The sequence below is a fragment of the Lepisma saccharinum genome, chromosome 10 (genome assembly GCF_977018435.1).
Source record: "Lepisma saccharinum chromosome 10, izLepSacc3.1, whole genome shotgun sequence".
NCBI lineage: Eukaryota > Metazoa > Arthropoda > Insecta > Zygentoma > Lepismatidae > Lepisma > Lepisma saccharinum.
In genome coordinates, this window is record NC_139238.1 from 56,747,175 (window position 1) to 56,769,722 (window position 22,548).

At 38.8% G+C, this 22,548-nt stretch overlaps 1 protein-coding gene across 1 annotated transcript in view; it reads left to right on the forward strand.

Annotated features, from left to right (window-relative positions):
* LOC145994361 (uncharacterized) overlaps nt 1-22,548 on the forward strand; it is a 389,770-nt gene that overhangs the window by 357,085 nt on the left and 10,137 nt on the right. The window contains exons 17-20 of the mRNA XM_083130476.1: nt 10,121-10,193; nt 11,389-11,600; nt 12,569-12,774; nt 16,200-16,335. Of these exons, the coding sequence (XP_082986602.1) occupies nt 10,121-10,193; nt 11,389-11,600; nt 12,569-12,774; nt 16,200-16,335 (627 nt within the window). The remainder of the gene's footprint in view (nt 1-10,120; nt 10,194-11,388; nt 11,601-12,568; nt 12,775-16,199; nt 16,336-22,548) is intronic.

The following is a 22,548-nucleotide window of genomic DNA, read 5'->3' on the forward strand; positions in this document are numbered from 1 at the left end:
TTTATACGCCATGCGTAATATATTCTAGAAACACTGTTTCTTTACGACTTATAAACGATGAACTTAAATTGGTTCATTGTACGTTTTCAATTGCGGTAGCAACGCTGGTCTACTGTGACCAAATCACCAGAATTCAAGACCCTTTATTGAATGATTCCTTTCCGTACCGCCAACTCTGGCCGTAAATGTATTTCGAGAGAGCTATCTCTCGGAGGAGTAGTTTTCTGCTTGGAGCCAGTGCGCTGAAAGCTCGCGGTTAGCGTGCAGAACGCATTTTTCTCCGTTCATCACAACACGTGCATTCTGAAACGTATCGGTTTTGTTGCAGAGTAACGGCATTTTCAGCATGTATCATACCCATTTTTCCACATTTTAATTTTTTTGTAGTTTGGTGCAAATAAAGAGCTAAGTTGTAAAACTTGTTAAGTTGATAATGTACGTTTGAAACTGGAATTTTTGGAAAAAAAATCTGAGTTACACATCGCAATAAATTTCTTAATTATTTACAGCACATGAAACTGGTATGTGTGTTTACTACTATACAAACACGCAATTTTATCCTAAATAATTTCTTTGTAGTGCTACACGCGGTTTGATTGGGGTTGTTCAAGTAATTGTTGTGGTTTCTGTACTTTACATGCAGAGGTACTACCAAAATGTGAGTGAAAAGATACCGCTTATTCTGTAGATTTTTCTATCTTATGCATCAAGATTTTGCCCAACAGAAGGTACCATATGGGTATGAAGTCAAGGCAGCACTTCACATCTTTTAATTTGGAACTGCGAACAGGGCAAAGCGAAGTGTACTTCATCGAATATTTGCTGTTGAACTGTTCAAAGAAGTTAAGTGTCCGACCCTATCTCTCAATTGAACCATTTCCATCTTGATGGTGTAGGTCTCAGTGACACGCAAGGCAGGCAAATCTTCAATTGACAGCATCAGACTCACTGCATATTGAATTGCGATATTACTACATAAAGATAAAGTTTTCTGTCCCTTCTCCTCGAAACAAATCTATTAAACTCGTAATGGTTTTTCGAAGTGTGAAATAATCGCACAACACTGCATTAGTGCATTGCTAAAGGACAACGAAGCTTTCATGTTGCAGGTAAAACATGGCATCTTCAAGTAGCATGAATTGCGTACATCCAATGGACACTTCCACTACTTTTCTTAAAGATCAGTTTTAAAATCTACACGATCGACAAATAACCCCTGCAATTTCCCATGTTCATGAGCGTTCATTATTAGGTAAAAATCGAGTTTCTAATTTTCCGGCCGAGCGTTGCGCTCAAAACACACCTGCGCCATGTTGTGACGTCGTCGTTCGGCTCGTGCTGTCGTCTGCACTTCGCGTTGGCGCATTTGGTGTTTCGACGTTGTCTGTGTTTGCTATGAGATAATGGATTGGAAAAGATACGTAACTACTAAATCAAGAAATGGTAGTTACCACTAAGCAAGCACTAAGTAAGTGCTTTACCACAGTCTTCTCTGCTGAGTAAATATTACAAATAAGATTTTTCGTTGCCTTGTGCCGAAAGAAGTTTCAATCTTGTTAGTTACAAGAGCAGAGCAGCCCGAATTTTATAGCTGGTCAGTGTTATGGATATCACGGTGGAAAATAAAGAATTCACCATTTTGCACAAATATAGGTATCAGATGCTCCAATACGAATGTACCCAGGAATGGAAAAAAAAACATGACTTGTTTGTGTGATATTTACATGGTGAGGCCACATGAATGATAAGCTACAAGAACAATGAAATTGGTCTGTGAAAGCTATGTAAAAGTTGAAGTTACTAAATATACTGTTCTATTTGATTACATTGTAGTGCATTTCTATGGGCGTAGCCAGAAATGTTTGCACGGAGGATGGGTGTTTATGCTCTTATAAAAGTTAAAACATTAAAAATAATAATAATGGTTATGATGCACAACAATAACTATTATAAACTAACAAAAGAAAAGTTTTTATTTCAATAAGAATAATAATATTATTCAATCCTTCCTTAGGCAGGCTGCTCTATTCGGTCCACCAGATGAGTGAATATGCGGCGCAACTATTTTCTATTTTTTTTCTATTTATATTTCACATAGAGTTAGTGTAACGGTACTCAAATGAAAAATACTATATTTTGTTAATACATTAATACGCCTTGTTCAAGAAAACAATTAAGTTAGGAGTAAAAAAATCTATTTTTTTCGAATTTTGAAAACTTGGCCAACCTATTCCTTGGATGAAATAATAAAGATAAGGTTCCTTAATTTTACAATCAACGTTTTCGAGCTCGCTCATCTTTTTACTTTATTTTTTTCTGTTGGAATCATGGGCGTCGGAAGGAGGGGAATCGGACGCCCTCTTTGGAAATTGGCATCGTTGACTTCAAGTAAAAAAAAAAGAAGAAAGCTTGATATTTTTATTGTTAATAGGGGAAATAAAGATCATATAGTTAGTATTTGAACAGAATATAGCGACAGTAGAATGTGTGTGTAAGTTAGATGAAATAAATGAAAGGAAAATATAGGAACCAAGTTTATCTCCATGTTCTACCATTTAACCCAAGAAACAAATAGTTCCATAGTTTTTAATATTCCAAAAATATAGTTTTATGGAAGAGGTCACAACATAAACCTTATGAGTAAAATTTTCCCCTAACTTTTACAGTCTTTTCACCAATGATGTATGCAAAAGTTAATAAGAAATAGAAAAACTGTGAATTTCAGTACACTGAGTGAAATGTGAAAAAAAATGTATGAAATAACTTTGTACTAGACATTCACTCATCTGTTTATTTCTATTAGTATATAATATTTATTATCGTTAAATAACAATTTTATAATTATCAATTTTTATTATTGTTATTATTTCTACTATTCATGTTATATAATTTCCCAAGCTCCAGCAAAACATTCCTGCAACGCACATGGTTGGAATAATATGTGACTGAAATGTATTTATGTTATTATTTACAATAAAAATAATATACTTTCTGCATTTTGTAACTTGAAATGAACCATGTCAACTTCTAGGAGCTGGTTCGAACCCCCGCCCTTCCCGACGCTCATTTTCATTACATACATTTGTTTTCAACTACGCAAGAAGAAAGAAAAAAACTCTGGTTTATACCGTCGTGCAAAAAGGCATTGACATTTTTCTCTAGGTAAACTTATTGCACTGCAGTAATACCAGCACTACTAATAATAACTGAAAATTAGGAATGATTGCTACTGATAAATATCTTTCAACATTGTAATATTAAATGATCTTGAATAAGCTGTCGATGAAAGTAAACACCATGTCAAATTTGCCTTGCAAAACTTAACTCGCTGCTTTCGCTCCTCTTTGTGCAAAATATGGAGCTATCGTGAATGCATCTGCACATGTTAGATTGTCGGAATTGGCTTTGGTACATCTCCCGCACATAATCAAAACTTTAATTTTGAAAATCACACAGAATCCTCTTCAGTATTCAGGGTTACAAACACGAGGAGCAACGAACGCCTTCGTGCATGGATTTCTAGAGCGCTAAGCAGACGACCGAGTTCACTGCCGAACGAGAACGTCATAACTGGAATATCCAATCAGAGGCCGTTCGGTTTTCGTGACGTATAGCATCAATTTGGCACAACTTCTAATGCCAATTTCTCGCAAACCATTTCGAATTAATACAAACTATTTTCCACAACGTTTATATAAAATTAATGGCATGCAGTGATACAGTTAAAATCATATTTTAGGTTAGAGTGAAAATATCTATTCGAAAATCAAATTTCTACATAACTACCGAAAATACATGTTTCTCTATTGGATGGCATTTCACATCTAGTTACAACAGTAAAATTTATTTAAATTTTATTTTTGTTCAGTTTACTTCGTCTTTCTGCCACTTTGGCTAATCTAAACATACATACATACACACACACACACACACACACACACACACACAAATATATATATATATATATATATATATATATATATATATATATATATATATATATATATATATATATATATATATATATTCAAAACTTCCATCATGAGCACTTGTTTCAATGAAATGGGATATGTGTTGGCATGCATACTGCATAGTTTTACTCACCTCTGCACTCTCATTGTCCTCATTCTCTTTCATTGCCATACAGCAACCGCACTCCTTCCTTCATCTTTCGTACTTACCAGATTTTACACGAGACCGGTTGTAGTTACCATAACTTCTAACATACCTAGCTCTGTTATATGTTGACGTAATATAACACTACCAGCACAGTCGGCTCCATTTGGAAAGGCTATACAGGGAAAGTTGTAAATTACGTCAGTAATGACCAAGATGTCACTATCACGTTCTACCTCTGAGCCCTTCTTATATCGAACAATGCTAAATGATCACGTTTCTGTCCCCCAACAAGCTGAACACTTTAAGTTATCCGTTTCAAAAATGTCCACAATTTGTTGTCTTGAATCATAATGGATCCGCGAACATGCTCATCTTCAAGGCTCTTATCCGCCTATTTGATTTTAGAACTAATGTTGACTTGAACTTTTGATGGAAATACCTGGTTGGTACTGCCAACTTAATTGGTTTTGGGTGATTTTTTTATTCTATTCTATCAATGAAGAAATGTTGAGGTATTTTGACAAAGAGAAAACACAAAATATCTGATATTTTTACCCGTCCATTCGGCTGAGCCGAATAAAACCGAGACTGTACGTACGTAGGAAGAGTGGAATTTTACCAAGATGCTAATGAGCTGCCGCGATTAAATCTTATCGCAACATACGCTGTTGGCTCCGTGGATAATTTGCAAATATTGATGACATTAGCTTTGTCACCATATTCTTTGGACATGTAAATCTATGTCTTATATTTTAGTTTAATTATGTATAATTAATCAACATGTTACTGATTATTGCGTGAGATTTGTTTTTGAGGTTTGATTTGTTCATAGCTATCTGTCGGCAAAATGAAATTCGAGCTAGACAAGGAAAGTTAGGGACAGGTTCTGAGTAACGGCAACGATCATCAACAAGGTTCATTCTTTACGTCGCACCAATACGAAAAAGACCTTATAAAATATCTCCGTTTCCAGTCGACGGACTGAACTGAAATTTGGACAACCGAAGCAACAAGTTACAAATGATATCTGGATTTAGTTTCATGGAGATCAAGTGAGTATCCACGAAGTAAGGGCGAATTGGTTTTTAAAAGACTATTGATGGGCAAACTACGTATCTCAAAGACAGGCGTCAGAGAGGCGAGGACTTAATCCCACTGCACCTACTTGAAGACACGCCTTGACCGCGTTGAAACACAATAGGTCCAGGTTGAATGTACGCTGTTTGAACAGAAGCGACGCTCGTTTAACGCCTTTCCAACTGAAATTTTCGAATCTGGTATAAAACTGCGGGACTCCGAGTATTTAACACAGTTTGTCAGGATTTTGGTAGCGAGAGTACCTCTGTGCCAAACTTTCGTATACTTATTGTTTTCGTGGACTTAGGTTATTTTCCCCCGAACAGTCAGCGAGTGACTGCCAGTGAGTTTATTCACGTGTGCTTGATTATGTGAGATCATACACAGTGAATTGTTTTGCGAGAAAAGGACAATCAAGAACTATGGCAGGCTAAGAGGATAAAAAGAGAGAGAGACGTCGGGTTCCCAGAATCCCTAACGCCGCCACTACCATCCGGCGCCGACGCTACAGACACATCGAAGGCGTACCATGCCATGTAAACCAGCCAACGCCGACGACAAACACCAGCCGCCGCGATGCTATATCCCGAAAATACAACTCCCAACTGTAACGACGAAGAGACGCCCGACGCCGAAGAGAGAGAATTCCAAACTGACGCCCGACGCTTGAGAGGATTCCAAGACGACGTTTGGGAGATGCACGCCAGAGGAAGCAGTGGACCAGAGAGACGCCCAAGGAGAACTAGATGACGGCCGACATGGGAACACGACAAGTCAGGAGCGCTACACGAGGAACGAAAGTGCCAAGTATGATCGACGAACGCCCATCGCCGCGGTTGTTATACGGAAGGAACATTTTCTCTTCGCAATGAAACCAAGAGTGATTAACCGTATTAAGGAAAGATGCACTACCCGACGACGTAGCAGAGTCTGGTACAGTATTCTTCTGTCGATTTACACCCACGTGCGAATGTATTGTTTCCTGTCATTGCCCTACCCCAAAAGCTTAACCCATATTGATTCACGGTATTACGACGTGACTCGGAATTCCAAACGAAACTTTCTTGTCTTGTATTTTGAGTAATTGTTATAATAGGTCGTTTCATGTTTTCATTTGTAATCTTTTTTTAAATGTCAGTATTTAATCATAAAGTTCCTTGATTTCGTTAAATTCCATTGTAACTTGTCAATATGTGCTTCATTGTAATGCAATCAGCCGCCCCAGTCGTTTAAATAACTTATCAAAGGTTGACTGTTTAGTCTGTTATTTGTGAGTAATGTATGTTAAATTGCCCAGGTCAAGCAAGTGAGTTTTTCTCTGTTGTTGAGTGGCAATGTAATGTTTGCTCGCGCCGATGGTTAATTGAAGTAATCCGGCACCTGGAGCCTAATTAAGTATTGCATCACGCAGAAGAGGTATAATTGTTTTTAAAGGACGAGAGAGGCTTGTTGTAATACCCCCGTCCGAGAAATGTGGTAAATTTCGTACTTGCGGAATAGATGCGTATGTTCTTCTGAACAAAGGTTCAATCAAGACGAGCTATTTTTCTCATGATAGTAATGAGCACACGAGCAGATAGATTAACGACCTAATTGAAGCTCATGTTAAAAAAAAAAGAGTACTTTATTAAATACGAGCCTTGTATGTGTACTTTCATGTTGATATATCCATAAAGAATTAATGAGTGAGAGAATGAACGAATGAGTCAGGTGGACCTGTAAGGTGTTTGTTGTGTAAATATTTTGATTCTAATACAACCTTGGTGAGAATGAAGTTCGACCAGAAAGGAATACGTGATTAAATGCACAGAGGCATTGGCGGGGGAATGGGTGACCCCCAGAATTGACGCATGTGTGTAAGAGGAGGCGTGTGAGCAGGCAAGAATCGTGATCCCAGCATGTTGCACCCAAGGTCACGTAAAGAACGGAAACGGGGAACTATACGCGTGACATTGAACTTCGATCAGGCACCAGACCCATACGTAAAATTCCAGATAGTGGCGCATTCGACGGAAGCATGACGTCACGGACACGATAAGGGAGTCCGCCGTATATAAGCGCGTGCTGTGCACCGAGGAACCGCAGTGCATCATCACCAAGGCCAGGGGCAAACCTATTGACAACACCGTGAGGAGAAGAGTGGTGGAGTTGCAACGGAATGGACTCAGTGAACGGGAAATAGGGCGCCAACTGAACTTACCCAAGTCAACCGTCCACTGCATCATCAAACACCACCAAAATACGGGTACTACAGAGCCAGGTAAGGCCCCCGGTCGAAAACGCCTGCTGAGCGTGCGTGACCTACGGATATTTAGGCGCTATATCCAGACCAACAATCATGTTTCTGTGGCCGAATTACGACTGTGGACTCGAGAACGCTTTCACATTGAAGAGTCAACCAGAATCATTCGCCGTTACCTACAGCGATGCGGTTACCGAGTGTACAAGGTGAAACGTAAACCCTTCCTTTCCATGTTGAACAAAGGCAATCGACTACGGTGGGCACGAATGTACCGGGGATGGACATTTCGGAAGTGGAACAGGGTTTTGTGGACGGACGAATCCATTTTCAATGTTGTGTACAGGAAAATACGGAAAACAGTCATTTGTCGGAAGGAGGAACAGAATGAAGCAAAATGTTATGCACGTCGGGTACAGAAACCTGCGTCAGTGATGGTATGGGGATGCATGACGGCATCTGGGGTTGGCCCACTACACGTCTGTGAGGGCATTGTGAATGCACACGCCTATACACGCATACTGGAGCGGCATCTTCCCACAGTGCGAAGGCACCTGTTCCACAGGCGGCGTCTCATCTTTCAACACGACAATGCAAGGCCTCATACGGCGCGGCTGACAAGAGAATGGTTGACTCGCCATCACGTGCGAACTCTGCCATGGCCACCATCGAGTCCCGACCTCTCGCCCACTGAGAATGTGTGGCGTGTTCTTAAGCGACGTGTGCAACAGAGGGGACCCACGACAGTGGCTGCTTTTATCGCCTGCCTGCAGGAGGAATGGCACCGCATCGATGTGGAATACCTTGAACGACTCGTCCGCAGCATACCCCGACGCATTGCCACAGTTATTCGCCGACGGGGCGGCGTCACAGCATGGTAAACAGGATCCCCTCTAACAGTGGTCGAACTTCAATGTCACGTGTAGATGGACGAAAATGTTTTATTTTGTGTGGACACCATAAATTGCTGCGTTGCAGCGTAAATTTATGTTTTCCTTTGTTCCATGTAGCCTGCTGAATAAAATATGTTCAGCATATGCATGTGTTCTCCTTCTTTCACAACGCACTCCTATATTTGTGACTGGTCGAACTTCATTGTCACCAAGATTGTATATACAGGGGATGGACAAAAATATGCAAACACCATGACATCGGAACGGGTGATATCAACGCAATTTTTCCACTTGAAATTGGACGAGGTGCGACATTTTTTTTTGTGCCGTGAGATAGGACCCCGTCGGACTGGTAGGAGTCGACAGTTGCTGTAGATAGCATGCAGTGCAGTTTATGCTCATTCATGTCCGAGCTGACAGTGTTTCAAAGAGCGCAAATTGTTGGTGCCCACCTTACAGGTGCCACTGTTACCAAAGTAGCCATGTTATTTGGCATATCGAGAGGGACACTATCCAAGATCATGATGACATAATAATATGTCCGGAAAGACATCATCAGATAAACACCTGCGTGGATGAAAATGTACACTGAGTGACAGAGACATAAGGACACTGAGAAGGATTGTGACCATGTTTTGCATGAAGAATGGTGCAAGATCCCATTATCCACTATCCAGGAATTGTATTTGTGCATTCCTCGGAGACTGCAAGCCGTTTTGAAAGCTAATGGTGGTCCAGCACCTTGTTAGCTACAGCATTACAGCTTTCTTCGCAGGTGTTTCCATATTTTTGTCCATCCCCTGTACATATTTTTAACGTTTGTACGAGTTATCATTTGATGTTTACAGGTACCATGTGTATCAGGTACAATGCTATTTGCTGTGTTTTGTTAGTGCCAACAGATGTCAGATAAATTGAAGGTGACATATTTCTAGGTATTTTATCCCCATTCCAGAATTGAAAGGGTAACATTACCGTTCAAGACACGAACGCAACCTGGATCGTTTGCTATTGCATAATTTTTCACATCCTGCTACTTTGTGCGCTGGTAACTTTTCGACGGACCACATTTTCATTCGCGTTTTTGTCTTCGTACTACATTCAAAATCTTCTAAACATCAATTCGTTGGTGGAAACGTAGTTATCAGATAATTTAGCATCATATCAATTACACAACGTAGGATAGGAATTGGATTCATGCACAAACTATTAGTGTCAGGCGTAAGTTAAATTGCGGAGAAAAGTGGATCCCTACGCAGGTGGAAAAGCTTGGTAAAGATTCTTCTGAACGAAATAAATATTATTTCTTCTCTCTAGAATCAAATATTAACAAAGGTCTTATAATTTCAATGAAATGTGTCTTAAGTAACGTAAAGATTGATTGATTGATTGATTTAGTTTATTTTACTTCGCGTTTTGTGCTTCTTGGCTAATTTGCGAAGATGGGGATGAGTGATGAAATTGATGAATGGACTCAAACCCGGGACCCTTGGCGTTGCAGTGCGATGTGCTAACCACTCGGCCACAGGGTCCGGCTTAAATAACGTAAAGAAATATAAAAAGTATCAAGTAATAATATGTCCAGTTTCCAATATTTTTGACGCACTTTTATTGATCAGCTGTATAAACTTTTTGATTAGTTGTTATTCAGCACAACACAAGCATGTGTATACATGCTATTGCAAGTTTCTCCAAGATACAAAAATACTTTATTCTCACATTGTTTTACAAAAATACGTTTAGGAAGCAAGAAATAAAATAAGAAATATTCTATTTCCAATTAATATTTCAGGTTAGAGGAATGAACGAAGGAGTAAATGACCAAGGAGAAGCTGCAATTGTGAAAGCTACTACAGTTGAAGAAGGTTTGTATTTTCAATTAGTAGATTTCACTGAAAATACCATTTCAAACAAAATGTAATTCACAAGAAATGATTTTATTTGTCGAGAGTGATCGTTACGGCCATTGTCTGTTGGAGAAAAAAATATTCCAGGCGTATGATCAGTAAACATCTGTGTGTTCACTAGTTCTGTATTCTATACACATATAATCAAACATTATATCTAGAGTCTCGGGTTTGATACCCGGTGGAGGCACATAGTGGTTCGGATCTCGCTTTAAACTGTAAGTCAGTCCCGATTAGTCTTACTGTGCATAAGGTGTATTTAAAGTATCAAATCATTCAATCAATCAATAATATCTAGAAACCATAGCTTTTTGATGGAAACAATATTGTTTGAGTTGGTGTTTTAAGTACACTTTTTGCACAGTAAGGCTAATTGGGACTTTACCTACAGTTTAAAGTGAGATCCAAACCACTATGTGCCTCCACCGGACACGATATTGGTAATTACTTTAATATTTGCTTGCGTTATTTTTTCAGGTACAGGTTCATTGCACAACTTGTCTCACACCCTCCCACTGTATCACATTGGACGTTGTGAAGTTCCCTCCAGTAAAAAGTTCCAGAGCTACGGATGCAACGCAATAAATTTGTAGCATTAAATTTAGTTGTATTTCGCCAACTGTGGTTCTTTGTTGGGGAAAAAATTGCAAATAAGGAGCAAATGCTACACTATGGTTTCAGCAAAATCTCCAAATAAAATTTATTTTATAAAGAGGTTCCAACATGTTCACACACGACAAGAGTGGTCAAATTTCTTTACATTTGACCATAAAGCTATCATATGAAATAACTGGTGGAATCAATACTGGTATTGATATAATTTATCATAAACCACCAACCTCCTGCCACGGCCTACGAACCTCTCGTTATACCCTCATACGTGGAACTCGACTATGGCACCTTCATTTTACAGGAGTATAAAAAACAGCGACTCCCACTGAACATATAGAATTATCATAACTGCCCTCTCGATTGTCGTGTGGGTTGGACATAGTCCTTGCACCGCAGGTCTGTGTTCAACGTCTCTACTTCATCATTCATATTCTCATGTTCTTCCCTCTACACTAGTTTGTTATAATAAAGGTATGCAAAGCACCAAGAAATAATATATATATTACTTATTGATAAATGGTAACTTTATATTTGTATCCAGCTCCCGATGCTCCTCCATATTTGAGAGTTACCTCTAAGACAGCCTCCACGCTGAGGGTTGAATGGGGACACCCATTCATGGTCAACGGAATCCTAAGGTCGTTCCTCATCAACGTAGAGCAAGTGGACACGTACAGCTCATCCGAGTGCTGCAAGTACTACCCCATCGCCGAACATCTGGTTAAATCCGAAGAGGAGAGCTACCAGTATGAAGTACGTTGAAAGAAAGAGTTAATATGAGTTTGAAAACAAGCTTGGATTCACCAGCAGTATAGTCTATCCCGGGATTCTCTGTAGACCGAGTGTGCGGAGAGAAGCAGTACACGCTGTTACAAAGACTAGTAGCAACAGTCAATTTCCCCCGTCCACACAATACAATTCTCTCTCACGTGTTCATTGGTCAAATCCTCTCGAGTCACTAGTACTTACGCAGAGACTTGCTCTCGTCCACTTGTTCCAGAGATTCCAGAGACAGAGTATAGTCGCTGTTATCAGACAAATGTCCAGGCTATATTTGAATATGTATTACGTTATTAAATATTTGGAGCCCAGTTAGTTACATTATCAATTTCGAGGTGCCTTTATAATAACTGCAACTGGCTTAGTTTCTGTGACAGAAATTTGTTTTAAGTGACATTTTTGTTCAGATAGGCTAATCGGAAGTGAACTTTCAGTTTAAAATGTGATCCAAAATAAGTAAAATGTGCACCACCTGAGACTTTTATCAAGACGCGAGAGTTTCACGGTCATTTCAATTTTGTTTTAAAAGTAATTTTCGTAATCCGTGCCCTACGTATGCACATATACACACTAAACGGATATATTGCATTTTGCAGGAATTTGTTATGAGTGCTCCTCAGAGAGATTAAGTGAATAACGGAATTGAATTATAATAATGATAATATTGATATTAATACATAAAAGTAATAAAATTAAATGCGAAATGTTAATATAGTCACTCTTGCAGTACAATCTGAAAGCAGGACCTTACCTACTGTATGTCGAACTGTACGTACGAATATATGTCACGTTAGAAATGATTTCTATTTTACCCATAAGTATTTAAAATATCCGTTAGAACATAATTTTGAAGAACAGAGAACCGAAGTCTCACTCATTCCCTGTCCCTGTAAATTGTCGCCCAGTAGAGAGTGGTCTCTTGTACTACTAAATGTTTCTAGTTTAGCGATTTGGACGCAGCCTCCACGTACACCGTGAGTGTTTCTGCGAAGACAGTGTCCATGGGACCAGCAGTCACCTTGACCGCCAGCACGAAGCCTCCGACTCCTCTGATGGCGAACAGTCCTTCTGTGCTTAAAGAGGTTGCAGGCAATGGAGTCGTTAACGTCACCATTGAGGCTCCACAGGAATACGAGGATATAACAAGGTGAGCTGCTGTCTTGAAATACTAAATAATCTTTTCAATGTAGCATAAAGAGATGTGGCCAAGTCCGGTAGACAGGCCTGAAGAGACAACGATTTTAAGACATCGGCAAATTGGGGAGTGGATCTTTTGTGGGACTGAAATTTCTCATAATTAAGAATGTTCAATAAAGACCATTATTTAATGTGTGTATGTCTCCCATTGCATTGAATTACAATGTCACGACATACGCTTCTTTCATAAAATATTACAATACAATATTTAATTTACGGAATTTATGAAGAATATTGTTAAGTACGTACCTATTATATTATTATTGTTTATTACACATAGGTAAATTTGCAAATCCTTGTGATTGAAAATAAACTAAGTACGAAGGGTAGATATCAAAGAAAATTATATTTATATGATTGTTGCATTATGTCGCTTTTCTGCCTCTTGGGATAATGAAGGATTGATGAAATATTGTTTGTCAAGCGCCATGTCTTACCAGGATTTGAACGTGTGAGCTCTAGTCTCGTAGCACGTTAAGTTTATTACTACATTAGGAAGCGAGTGGAATGAAGAAAGATTATTACTTCTAACTTATTAAAACTGCTATTATGACATGTAACTTTCTTGTGTACTACTTTTACCAGCCCTGAAAGTGTTGTAAAGTTGTGTAGCGGTTTGGTTTAGGAAGTTTTTTTTCTCTGAAAATCAAGGAAATAAATATTTGTTTATAATTTCAATCTTCTGTAACAATACTGAAATTGTTCCAAGGTAATCTTCAAGTCTTTGCTCTTGTTATTCCAAAACTCCGTGTTTTGTGAATTATGATGGAAATAATATATCTATAATATAATGATATATCATTTCCACTTTCACCGATCGTTCATATTGTACTCTTCCATATGTCAGAATGGAAATACCACATATAGGCTATTTACACGGATCGTAGTTTTTGAAAGGGTCTAAATAATGTATAATTTTACTGAGAACATATTTTCCAAACCAAAGAGAATAAACTTGATTTCGTGTTTCTACCTCACTCACCATCTAGAAAATGATATAACAAGCTATGTTCAATACCTGGCCTAACGTAATTTGTTACTACATTTCAAACCTTGCATTATGGTCTCTTAACACTCCTATCCATTAACACTCCTATCCATTAACACTCCTATCCACATGTGCAAAGAGAAAGGTTGCTGTTGTGACTCGTGAATTTCATGTGGGTTTAAATCACACCATACTAGTTTTTTTGTTTTTTTATGGAAATGAACAATACTATCAGGAGTAAACCCTGCTTCACCCAGTACTTGTAGTACTAATTTACACCTACCGCAAGGAGAGCAACGCACGTTGAGAAGATTATCACCCAACATATCAGTTGCAGATCCTATCGTCCGTTATTTCCCAAATATCTCACAATCGTTCATTTGCAAACTCACGTTTACAGAGACTATGACAAACGTAAACTCTCAGTATAATTAAAAAACAAATAACATAAACTTTTCCAATAATCTATTATGAAAATCATATTTAACAGCTATACATTTTCTGATAATCTCTAATCAGTGGCAACCAACTAATTAATGGGCAATATGAAGGAACTGCACATAAAAAAGAATTGTAATATTTCGTGCTATTTAAAAGTATTTTATCACTACGGGAAATCACGCAATGTGATACAATCAACTCGTGTCAAGTTGATATGGACGTAACGTTATTAAGTTGTGTCGTGATAATTTAAGACTAGTAAAGTAGAATTCAATGGAACGTATTGAAGAACACATATCCCTCTCATTTACGGGGAATGTGTATAGGTACTGCCTATATTTAACACACAGAGAAGCGCAATATACAAAACATATTATTATGGAAAACACGAAAGGATTTATTACTGTATGATAATGAAAGTAACGTACATTCACAAAATAGATAAATAATTTCGATCTTTATTTTCGAAGTCTGCTTTCACTTGGAATGGGTTCCAAAGCTTGCTTGACGATGTTACTCTGAGTGTTTACTGAAGCCATCATTTGAGATATAAATTGAAGTGTATACGGTTTTGAATATAGGATGTTACATGGAAACAGGAGAGTGATGTATGACATGTAACCAAACGTAGACTTCAAGAATCTCCACAAAGTTTCGAGCCACTGAACGAACGAAATAACTCGTAAAACCTCGTTGTACGTCCAAGCTCACCCTGCCTCCGTGTTTGGAATATAGAGCAAGTTGTCTTCTTGGTGTGGCCACAGGAAAATTACACCCTGAGAAATAACCAAACTCAAACCTCGACCTCCACACAAATTAAATGTCAGTTTTTAAAGTCCTGCGATCGGCCTTTGTTTTGCAATGATTTGCCTGTAAGATGTGTTTTACGATTGAAAGCCGACTTGATTGCTGCATCCAACATCCAGAAAGATTTCAGCAAGTCTATTGTGACATTCACCTTACTTTCACCCCAAACTCCACGCCACGAAGTCTGCGACAATGACCAAAGAAATCTTGTAGACGCAGTTCCTTGGACTGTAATCACACGGCTATGCCCTGGTCGACGATCTGCGACGACTATGATTTTCTCGGACGAAATCTATCCAGTTATACTATTTCAAAATTAACATAGAAAATAGGCATTTAAAAATACGCGAAATGGAATGCATATAATACAATGCATAATAAGGCAAAAGGAGTATAAGAAAATGTACAATATGATACAATATAGTTAACACAAATTTTATTTTTTCCCCTTTAAAACAGGGTAAGCCCATGAAAATTATAAATTATAACTTCATCAAAAATATGGTTGATTTCATTCAACGCTTATTTTCAAAATGGGCTAAATATTGACACCTTGTTTAAAACAGAAACTACTCATATCAAAATACTGTTATTTGTAAATCACTCTTCTTGTAATAAACTGGCCTCCAAGGTGAAGGTGAAGGTTCTAATCTGGCCTTGGTATGTGTGTTCATCCATTTCTACATATCATCACTCATCCTCATCTTCGCGATTAGATAAAATTGACAGAAATGTGAAGTAAAATAAACCAAATCAATCAATCAATCAATCTTATTATGAGCCAGAAGAGTAGTTTACATCATTATCTACAATTTTACAGCATCTTCTCTGTTCGTATGTACTTCGTAAAATTTGCAGGAAAGCAAAACAAGTGAGAGAAATCCAGCAATCAATAGTGGAATATGAGTAGTATAATTAAGAATAAAAGGTATAATGAATCTAATGAATTTTTAGAATGTTTCAATAGGAGAATTTCAAAATAACGATGACGCGTCGCAATATGTTGGGTACCCATACTAATCTATAAACGTATCATGCGTTATTGCACCTAGTAAGGGTTGATAAAGAGTCAATTTACCACACCAAAATGTCGATAGAACTTAAGTCAAATTTGCCTAAAATCATTTGTATCTTCGCAGCGCTTACTTGGTGTTAGTATTTCCTCAAGAAACATCCGAAGTGATTCAGGATGAGAAGTTCCACTCCCCCGCTGTCCAAGAGGAAGTGAGTGCTTTGGTCAACAAGTCTTTCTACGTGGCTGCAGAGTTCTCTCAGGTACAGGAAACTTCATTTTTGTATTGAATATGGAATTATATGTTTACTTGTTTTCACCTAAAGTTTTGGGTACAGAACTGAATATCCATATTATGCTGAAACAATAACATTAGGAAACAACAATAACAACAACACAATAAAGTCCAAGGTGGCAGAGAATACACATGCATTGTCAACCCTCCGTTGCTATACGTGTTTCAGAGTAACGCGGTTGGTATACGTGTGAGCTCACATTTGGATTTCATGTTTTAGGGCATTTTTTCGAATATCGTTTCACATTTATCACATTAAAATGGTTTAGAAATATACAGCTTGTCCACAAAAACATTCCGTGATTATAAACACATAGCTATAGCATCGCTCTCGGTACTCATATTTATATAAAATTGGTGCCATTAGAAACAGAAACTCAAAAAATTTTAATACCTCACTACCTACCTCAGTGGCACTCATTGTGTGCTCCACATGTCATCCTGCAAACATGAAGGCGATATTCCAACTCATGCCATACACGTTCCAACGTATCTACAGTGACGGTCCCGATGGCGGAAATGGTAAGACGTTTCAGATCTTCCAGATCTTGAGGCAGTGGAGGTACGTATACAAGATCTTTTATGTGTCCCCATAAGAAGAAGTCACAGACAATCAAGTCATTGATTGATTAATTGATTGATTTGTTGTTTTAAGTCCACTTTATGCACAGAAAGGCTAGTCGGGACTGGACCTAGAGTTTAAAGTGGGATCCTAACCACTATGTGCCTCCACCGGGTATCAAACCCGGGACCCCTTGATTACAAGGAGACGACGACAGTCAAGTCAGGGGACCTCGATGGCGGCTTGCAGAACATGCATATTTGTTTCTGGAGCAACCAATCCATCTTCCTTCAAGTTTCTCATTTAGCAAATTCAGAACATCGAGATGCCAGTGAGGAGGTCTCCATCTTGTTGGAAAAAAAGTCATTGTCTTCTTCTTGTAATTGTGGAAAAAGCCACTCACTGAGCATATCAAGGTAATCCATGCTGTTGACAGTGCCCTCGTTAAAGAAAAATGGCCCATACACTTTCAGTTTCGATACGGCACAGAACACATTTACCTTAGGGGAGTCAAGTTCAACCTCCAAAGCAAAATGTGGATTCTGGGTTCCCCAAATCCTAACATTGTGTTAGTTTACTTTCCCATTGACGTGGAACGTTGCTTCGTCACTGAAAATAATTTTCGCTGACATGTCCTCATTATTCTCCATAAGTGTTCATAAATGTTCACAGAAAGCAAGTCGTTTTTCACTATTATCAGGTTTCAACTTTTGCAGTAACTGCAGTTTGTAGGGATGTAACTTCAAACTAGTACGTAGGATTTTGGACAAGGAGGATTTAGGGATGTTAACTGCTGGCTAGCTCTACGCACAAACTTCATAGAACTACGTACAAATGTCTCCCTCCCGCACCAGTTCCACAATTTCCACATTGGCAGATGGTCTCCTTGAATGGCCTTTCCTATGATCACATATGCATCCTCGCTCTACAAAATCTCTGTAACATCTCAGAATCGTCTTGTCAGTATGTGCCACATGTCTGAAGGTCCGTCGGAAGGCACGCTGAACTGTCACTGCACTCCGTGTGTTATGGTATTCCAGTACACACCAACTACGTTCCTGTGGGTTCGCCATGAATCTCTAAACGCTACAGAATTCACACTGAACTGAAATGCAAACCTAATCATCCAGTAAACATCAACAGTAACACAATTTGCTTGTAACAACAATGACATTTACAATAACATATTAACAATCGAAAGATTTTTTCCTTTTTCATTTTTTTATTGTTATACCATCTATTGTTGTAGTTAACGCCAACAATTACACATTAGCTAAAATTATTTCAGCTGTTCTTTCGAATGGTATAATTAAAATTAATTAAAATTTTGTGGTCTTTTATAATCACGGAATGTTTTTGTGGACACGCTGTATATTGCACTTACATATTAAAATATTTCTTATTTATTACATAATAACAAAAGGCTACTTTCTTATTGCAATATTACTGATCACCTCATATGAGAGAAAATTTATAACGGAAAACACAACATTTGTTATAATTTTATTCGGAATTTACATGTTAACTTATTTGCACAACATTAGTAATACATTCAATAATTTATTGAGTGTTGACGAGAGAGATGTAAATTCTTCTTCGTAGTTTCATCCCGCCCAATATAAAGAGGGAAAATAACAAATAAAAATAGTATCATCTTCGCAAGGAATTTGAACCTTGTTGCTATCATTTTCGCTTTTCAATAACTCATCAACAGCATTATAATATGGACGGGTTAGAGTTACAGTGGTGTAAGCCACATTCTTAAAAAGAAAAAAAGTCTGACTCACAGCACTTTGCTGATAAACACAACAGCTGTTTCCTTTATCATTAGACCTTATACTGTCATCCGTTGACAGTTGAATGCATTTCTGATTAACTTCACGTCTTCTGTTAACAGAATGATGTATATAGATCTGGTTTCTGTGTGTAAGAGTTTTTTTTTTAAGTGACTTACACCACTGTAATTTTAACTCGTCCACATGTGCCCTAAGAATCAAACATACTGCCCAGGTCTTCAGTTTTTATCATCACTATGTTCGGCAAACAATGCTCATAACTGCCGTTGTTCATTCGTTACTGGTTTCAAAGTTTATTTAGCAAGAAATCATGACAGTAATAAGTGTATAAGTCAAATTAAATAATTACCGAAGAATCAAAAGAGAAAAAAGTGATACAACACGATTTCAGTGCACACAAAAATAAACTATTCGTGAAGAGATTGATTACGTTGTTGGTACGCGGTGCTCACAAAACACGGACTGTCGTGAAAATGAAATGTCTGCGCGGACAGAGAGCAATGCCACAACAAATAACTTACGTTATCTCGTCAGCTACACAAGATCAGAATGTGATATCATTGTCTGGGACTGAAGAGCTTACAATTATATCCCAGGGTGAGCGTCGCGCTCACGCGTATACCAACAGAGGGTTAACATAGTTTCTATTCTATTTTGCAAAACCACGCAAAATATAAAGTAAAAATTGTTGATGCTAAAGTAGAAGCTTTTTACCTAATATTGAAAATTAAACAAATATACCTCTTCGGTGCTTCTACCGTTTGGTTTGGTTTCATTTGGTATTTTAAGTTCACTTTATGCACAGTAAGACTATTCGGGACTGAACATACAGTTTAAAGTGGAATCCGAACAACTACGTGCATCCACCGGGTAGAACCCGGGACCCCTTGATTACAAGGTGATGACGCTACCACTGTGCCATTGGGGAGGCCCGTTATACTATCGTGTGAAGCATATTTTTCATTGTATTGTTACAGTACGTTATAAACTCACTATATTCAATTACTTTACTGATTTACAGAGCAATTCTTTGAAGTTTTTGGCTGCTCTGAAATTTGAAACAAAAATATCTAATTTTTGAGAGTTTGTGCCGTCAGAATGGATGATCTGAACGTACCAAAGACGAACTGTACTTAAAAAGCTACAATGAACATTATGCTCTTCAATTTCTGTGAGGGGGCCTCTCCGATGGCGCAGTGGTACCGTCGTCGCCTTGTAATCAAGGGGTCCCGGGTTCGATAGCTGGTGGAGGCACAAGTGGTTCCGTTAAACTGTAAGTCCAGTCCCGATTAGCCTTACTGTGCATAAAGTGGACATAAAACACCAAATCAATCCAATCCAATCAATTACTGTGAGACACGTTCCTTCATGTCCAAAATTGGAAACTAAACAGAAATTTGACTACGCTGGTATTAAGCTGTTTGAACGATTTCTGCGTATATGTTCCAAACATGCCACAGTTACAGAAATGAAATTATTTACAACTTTTCCCCCACTTCCTTTCCAAAGCAAGCATATCTTAAAAGTTAATTGGTAACCAAACCTTTCCCCACAAAATAGTCTAAAATTTTCATAAGCACATATGTGTATAATCTAAAATGAGATTTGAAAATACGGTCAGATGATGTGTGAAACAGAAAAAAAGGTTCGTCCATTATCATGATACAAGTATACTATACCAATGTTTTGCTCACAATCAAAATTGGACGAATGATTCATGGTAATTATTGTATTGTAATTATTTCACTTCAACTGTTCTAAATTTACAGCAGTTATGTTACTATTTTTCAGGATTTGAGCGTACTTCCCCCTAAAACCACACAACACTTATTTTTTCATTAAAATGTTAAACTTTGGTTTCAATACATGCGTTAAGAATACTAGGCATAAGCTACACTTAAAAAAACTGCTCGGAAGGATTTTGAAGATTATTCTACACTTCAGGATATTACACGTAACATACGAGATATCCTACCTACCTACCTATCTACACACACAATATACACTGGTCAAAAAAATTAGGGGAGCAAGCAAGAAATCCCGAAACCAAAGTTGATAAGTCAAAAGTAGCAATATATTTTGATTAGGTGAGTGTGTCCTCAACCAGTACAATACATGTCTATTGAGTCATTAGCACAACAGAGTTCTAGGGGTGATTTCTGCAAGGTACTGCACAAAATCAGGAGAACAGCACGGTGATAAGACAAAAGAAATGGACAGATACGCAACAGATCCATACCTCTAATAAGGCGTGTGGTCACCATGAACTGCTATGATAGCTGCACATCTGTTTTGCATGGAACCAATAAGGTTATCAACGACAGCCTGCGGGATATTCACCCATTCCTCCAGAAGGGCCACTTCCAACTGTTGAAGAGTTGTAGGCGGCGCTGGCCGAGCAGCAATGCGTCTTCCGAGTGTGTCCCACACATGTTCAATGGGATTCAAGTCTGGGGAGGACGCTGGCCATACCATTCGTTCGATACCCTCATCCCGTAGCATGGCGTCAACCAGACGTGCTCGGTGAGGTCGGGCATTATCGTCTACAAAAATGAAACGATCACCGATATCTGCAGCCATTGGGACAACATGAAGCCTGAGGATCTCATCCCGGTACCGTAAGGCTGTCAAAGTACCGTTCCGGATAATGTGCAGGGGAATACGTCGACCAACACTGATCCCTGCTAATACCATTAAGCCACCGCCACCATACTGAGACACTTCGCGCACATGTGCGGGATAATTGCAAGTCCCACGTTCCCTCCAGATGAGAATGCGTCGATTATCTGACTGGAGACTGAAACCCGACTCATCCGAGAAGAGAACTGAACTCCACTCTCCATGTCCCCACTCACGATGTTCCACAGCCCACTGTCTGCGGGCCCTACGGTGTTGGGCATTCAGAGAGACACACACCATTGGTCTTCTTTCATAAAGACCCCTTTCCCGCAGGCGATTTCGTACAGTTTGACCCGAGACTCTTCGTCCTGTTACCAAAACAAGGCCGCGTTGCAAGTCAGTTGCAGTTTGCTGGCTATTCCTGCGAGCCGACAATGCTAAGTACCGGTCTTCCCTAACTGTTGTTGACTGTGGGCGACCTTGCCCAGGCCTCCTTCGTACTGTACCTGTCTGTTGAAATCGTGTCTACAACCTGGAAATGAAACTGCGTGACACACCAAGGGCTGCAGCCACCTCACGTTGTGTTTGCCCTGCTTCCATCCTCCCAATGGCTCTCCATGCGCTAGATTCCCCTAAATCTTGTTGTTCTGCCATCGTTCCTATTCAACACTACTCAACTGAATCCCACCTGCACTTACGGTCTGCAAGCACCACACAACCGGTGTTCCCAAGTTACCTCGTGATTGCTCCTCATATCACAAATTCTGCCACGTGCCTTATGGTGTCACTAGAGAGCTCTTCATGCTGATGATTCATCACAGATGAATTGTACTGGTTGAGGACACACTCACTTCATCAACATACATTGCTACTTTTGACTTTTCAACTTTGGTTTTGGGATTTCTTGCTTGCTCCCCTAATTGTTTTGACCAGTGTAAATATACATTTCTCACAAAACAACTTCAAAATCGGTTGAATGCTGGTAGATATCTTAAAAAAAGTAACTTTTCCTTAAAAACATAACATCGAGAGCGTTTAATTCATGCGCTATGAGCGCTTAAAATCAACCAGTATTTCTGCAACCCAACATAGTAAACGATGGCTCTAACGTGAATTCAAGCAACGCGTGGGAGGGTTGCCACTAGTGTCACTTGTAATTGAAAGCAAGAACTTGTGACTGTTCTCTAAAGCACAAATTTATTTT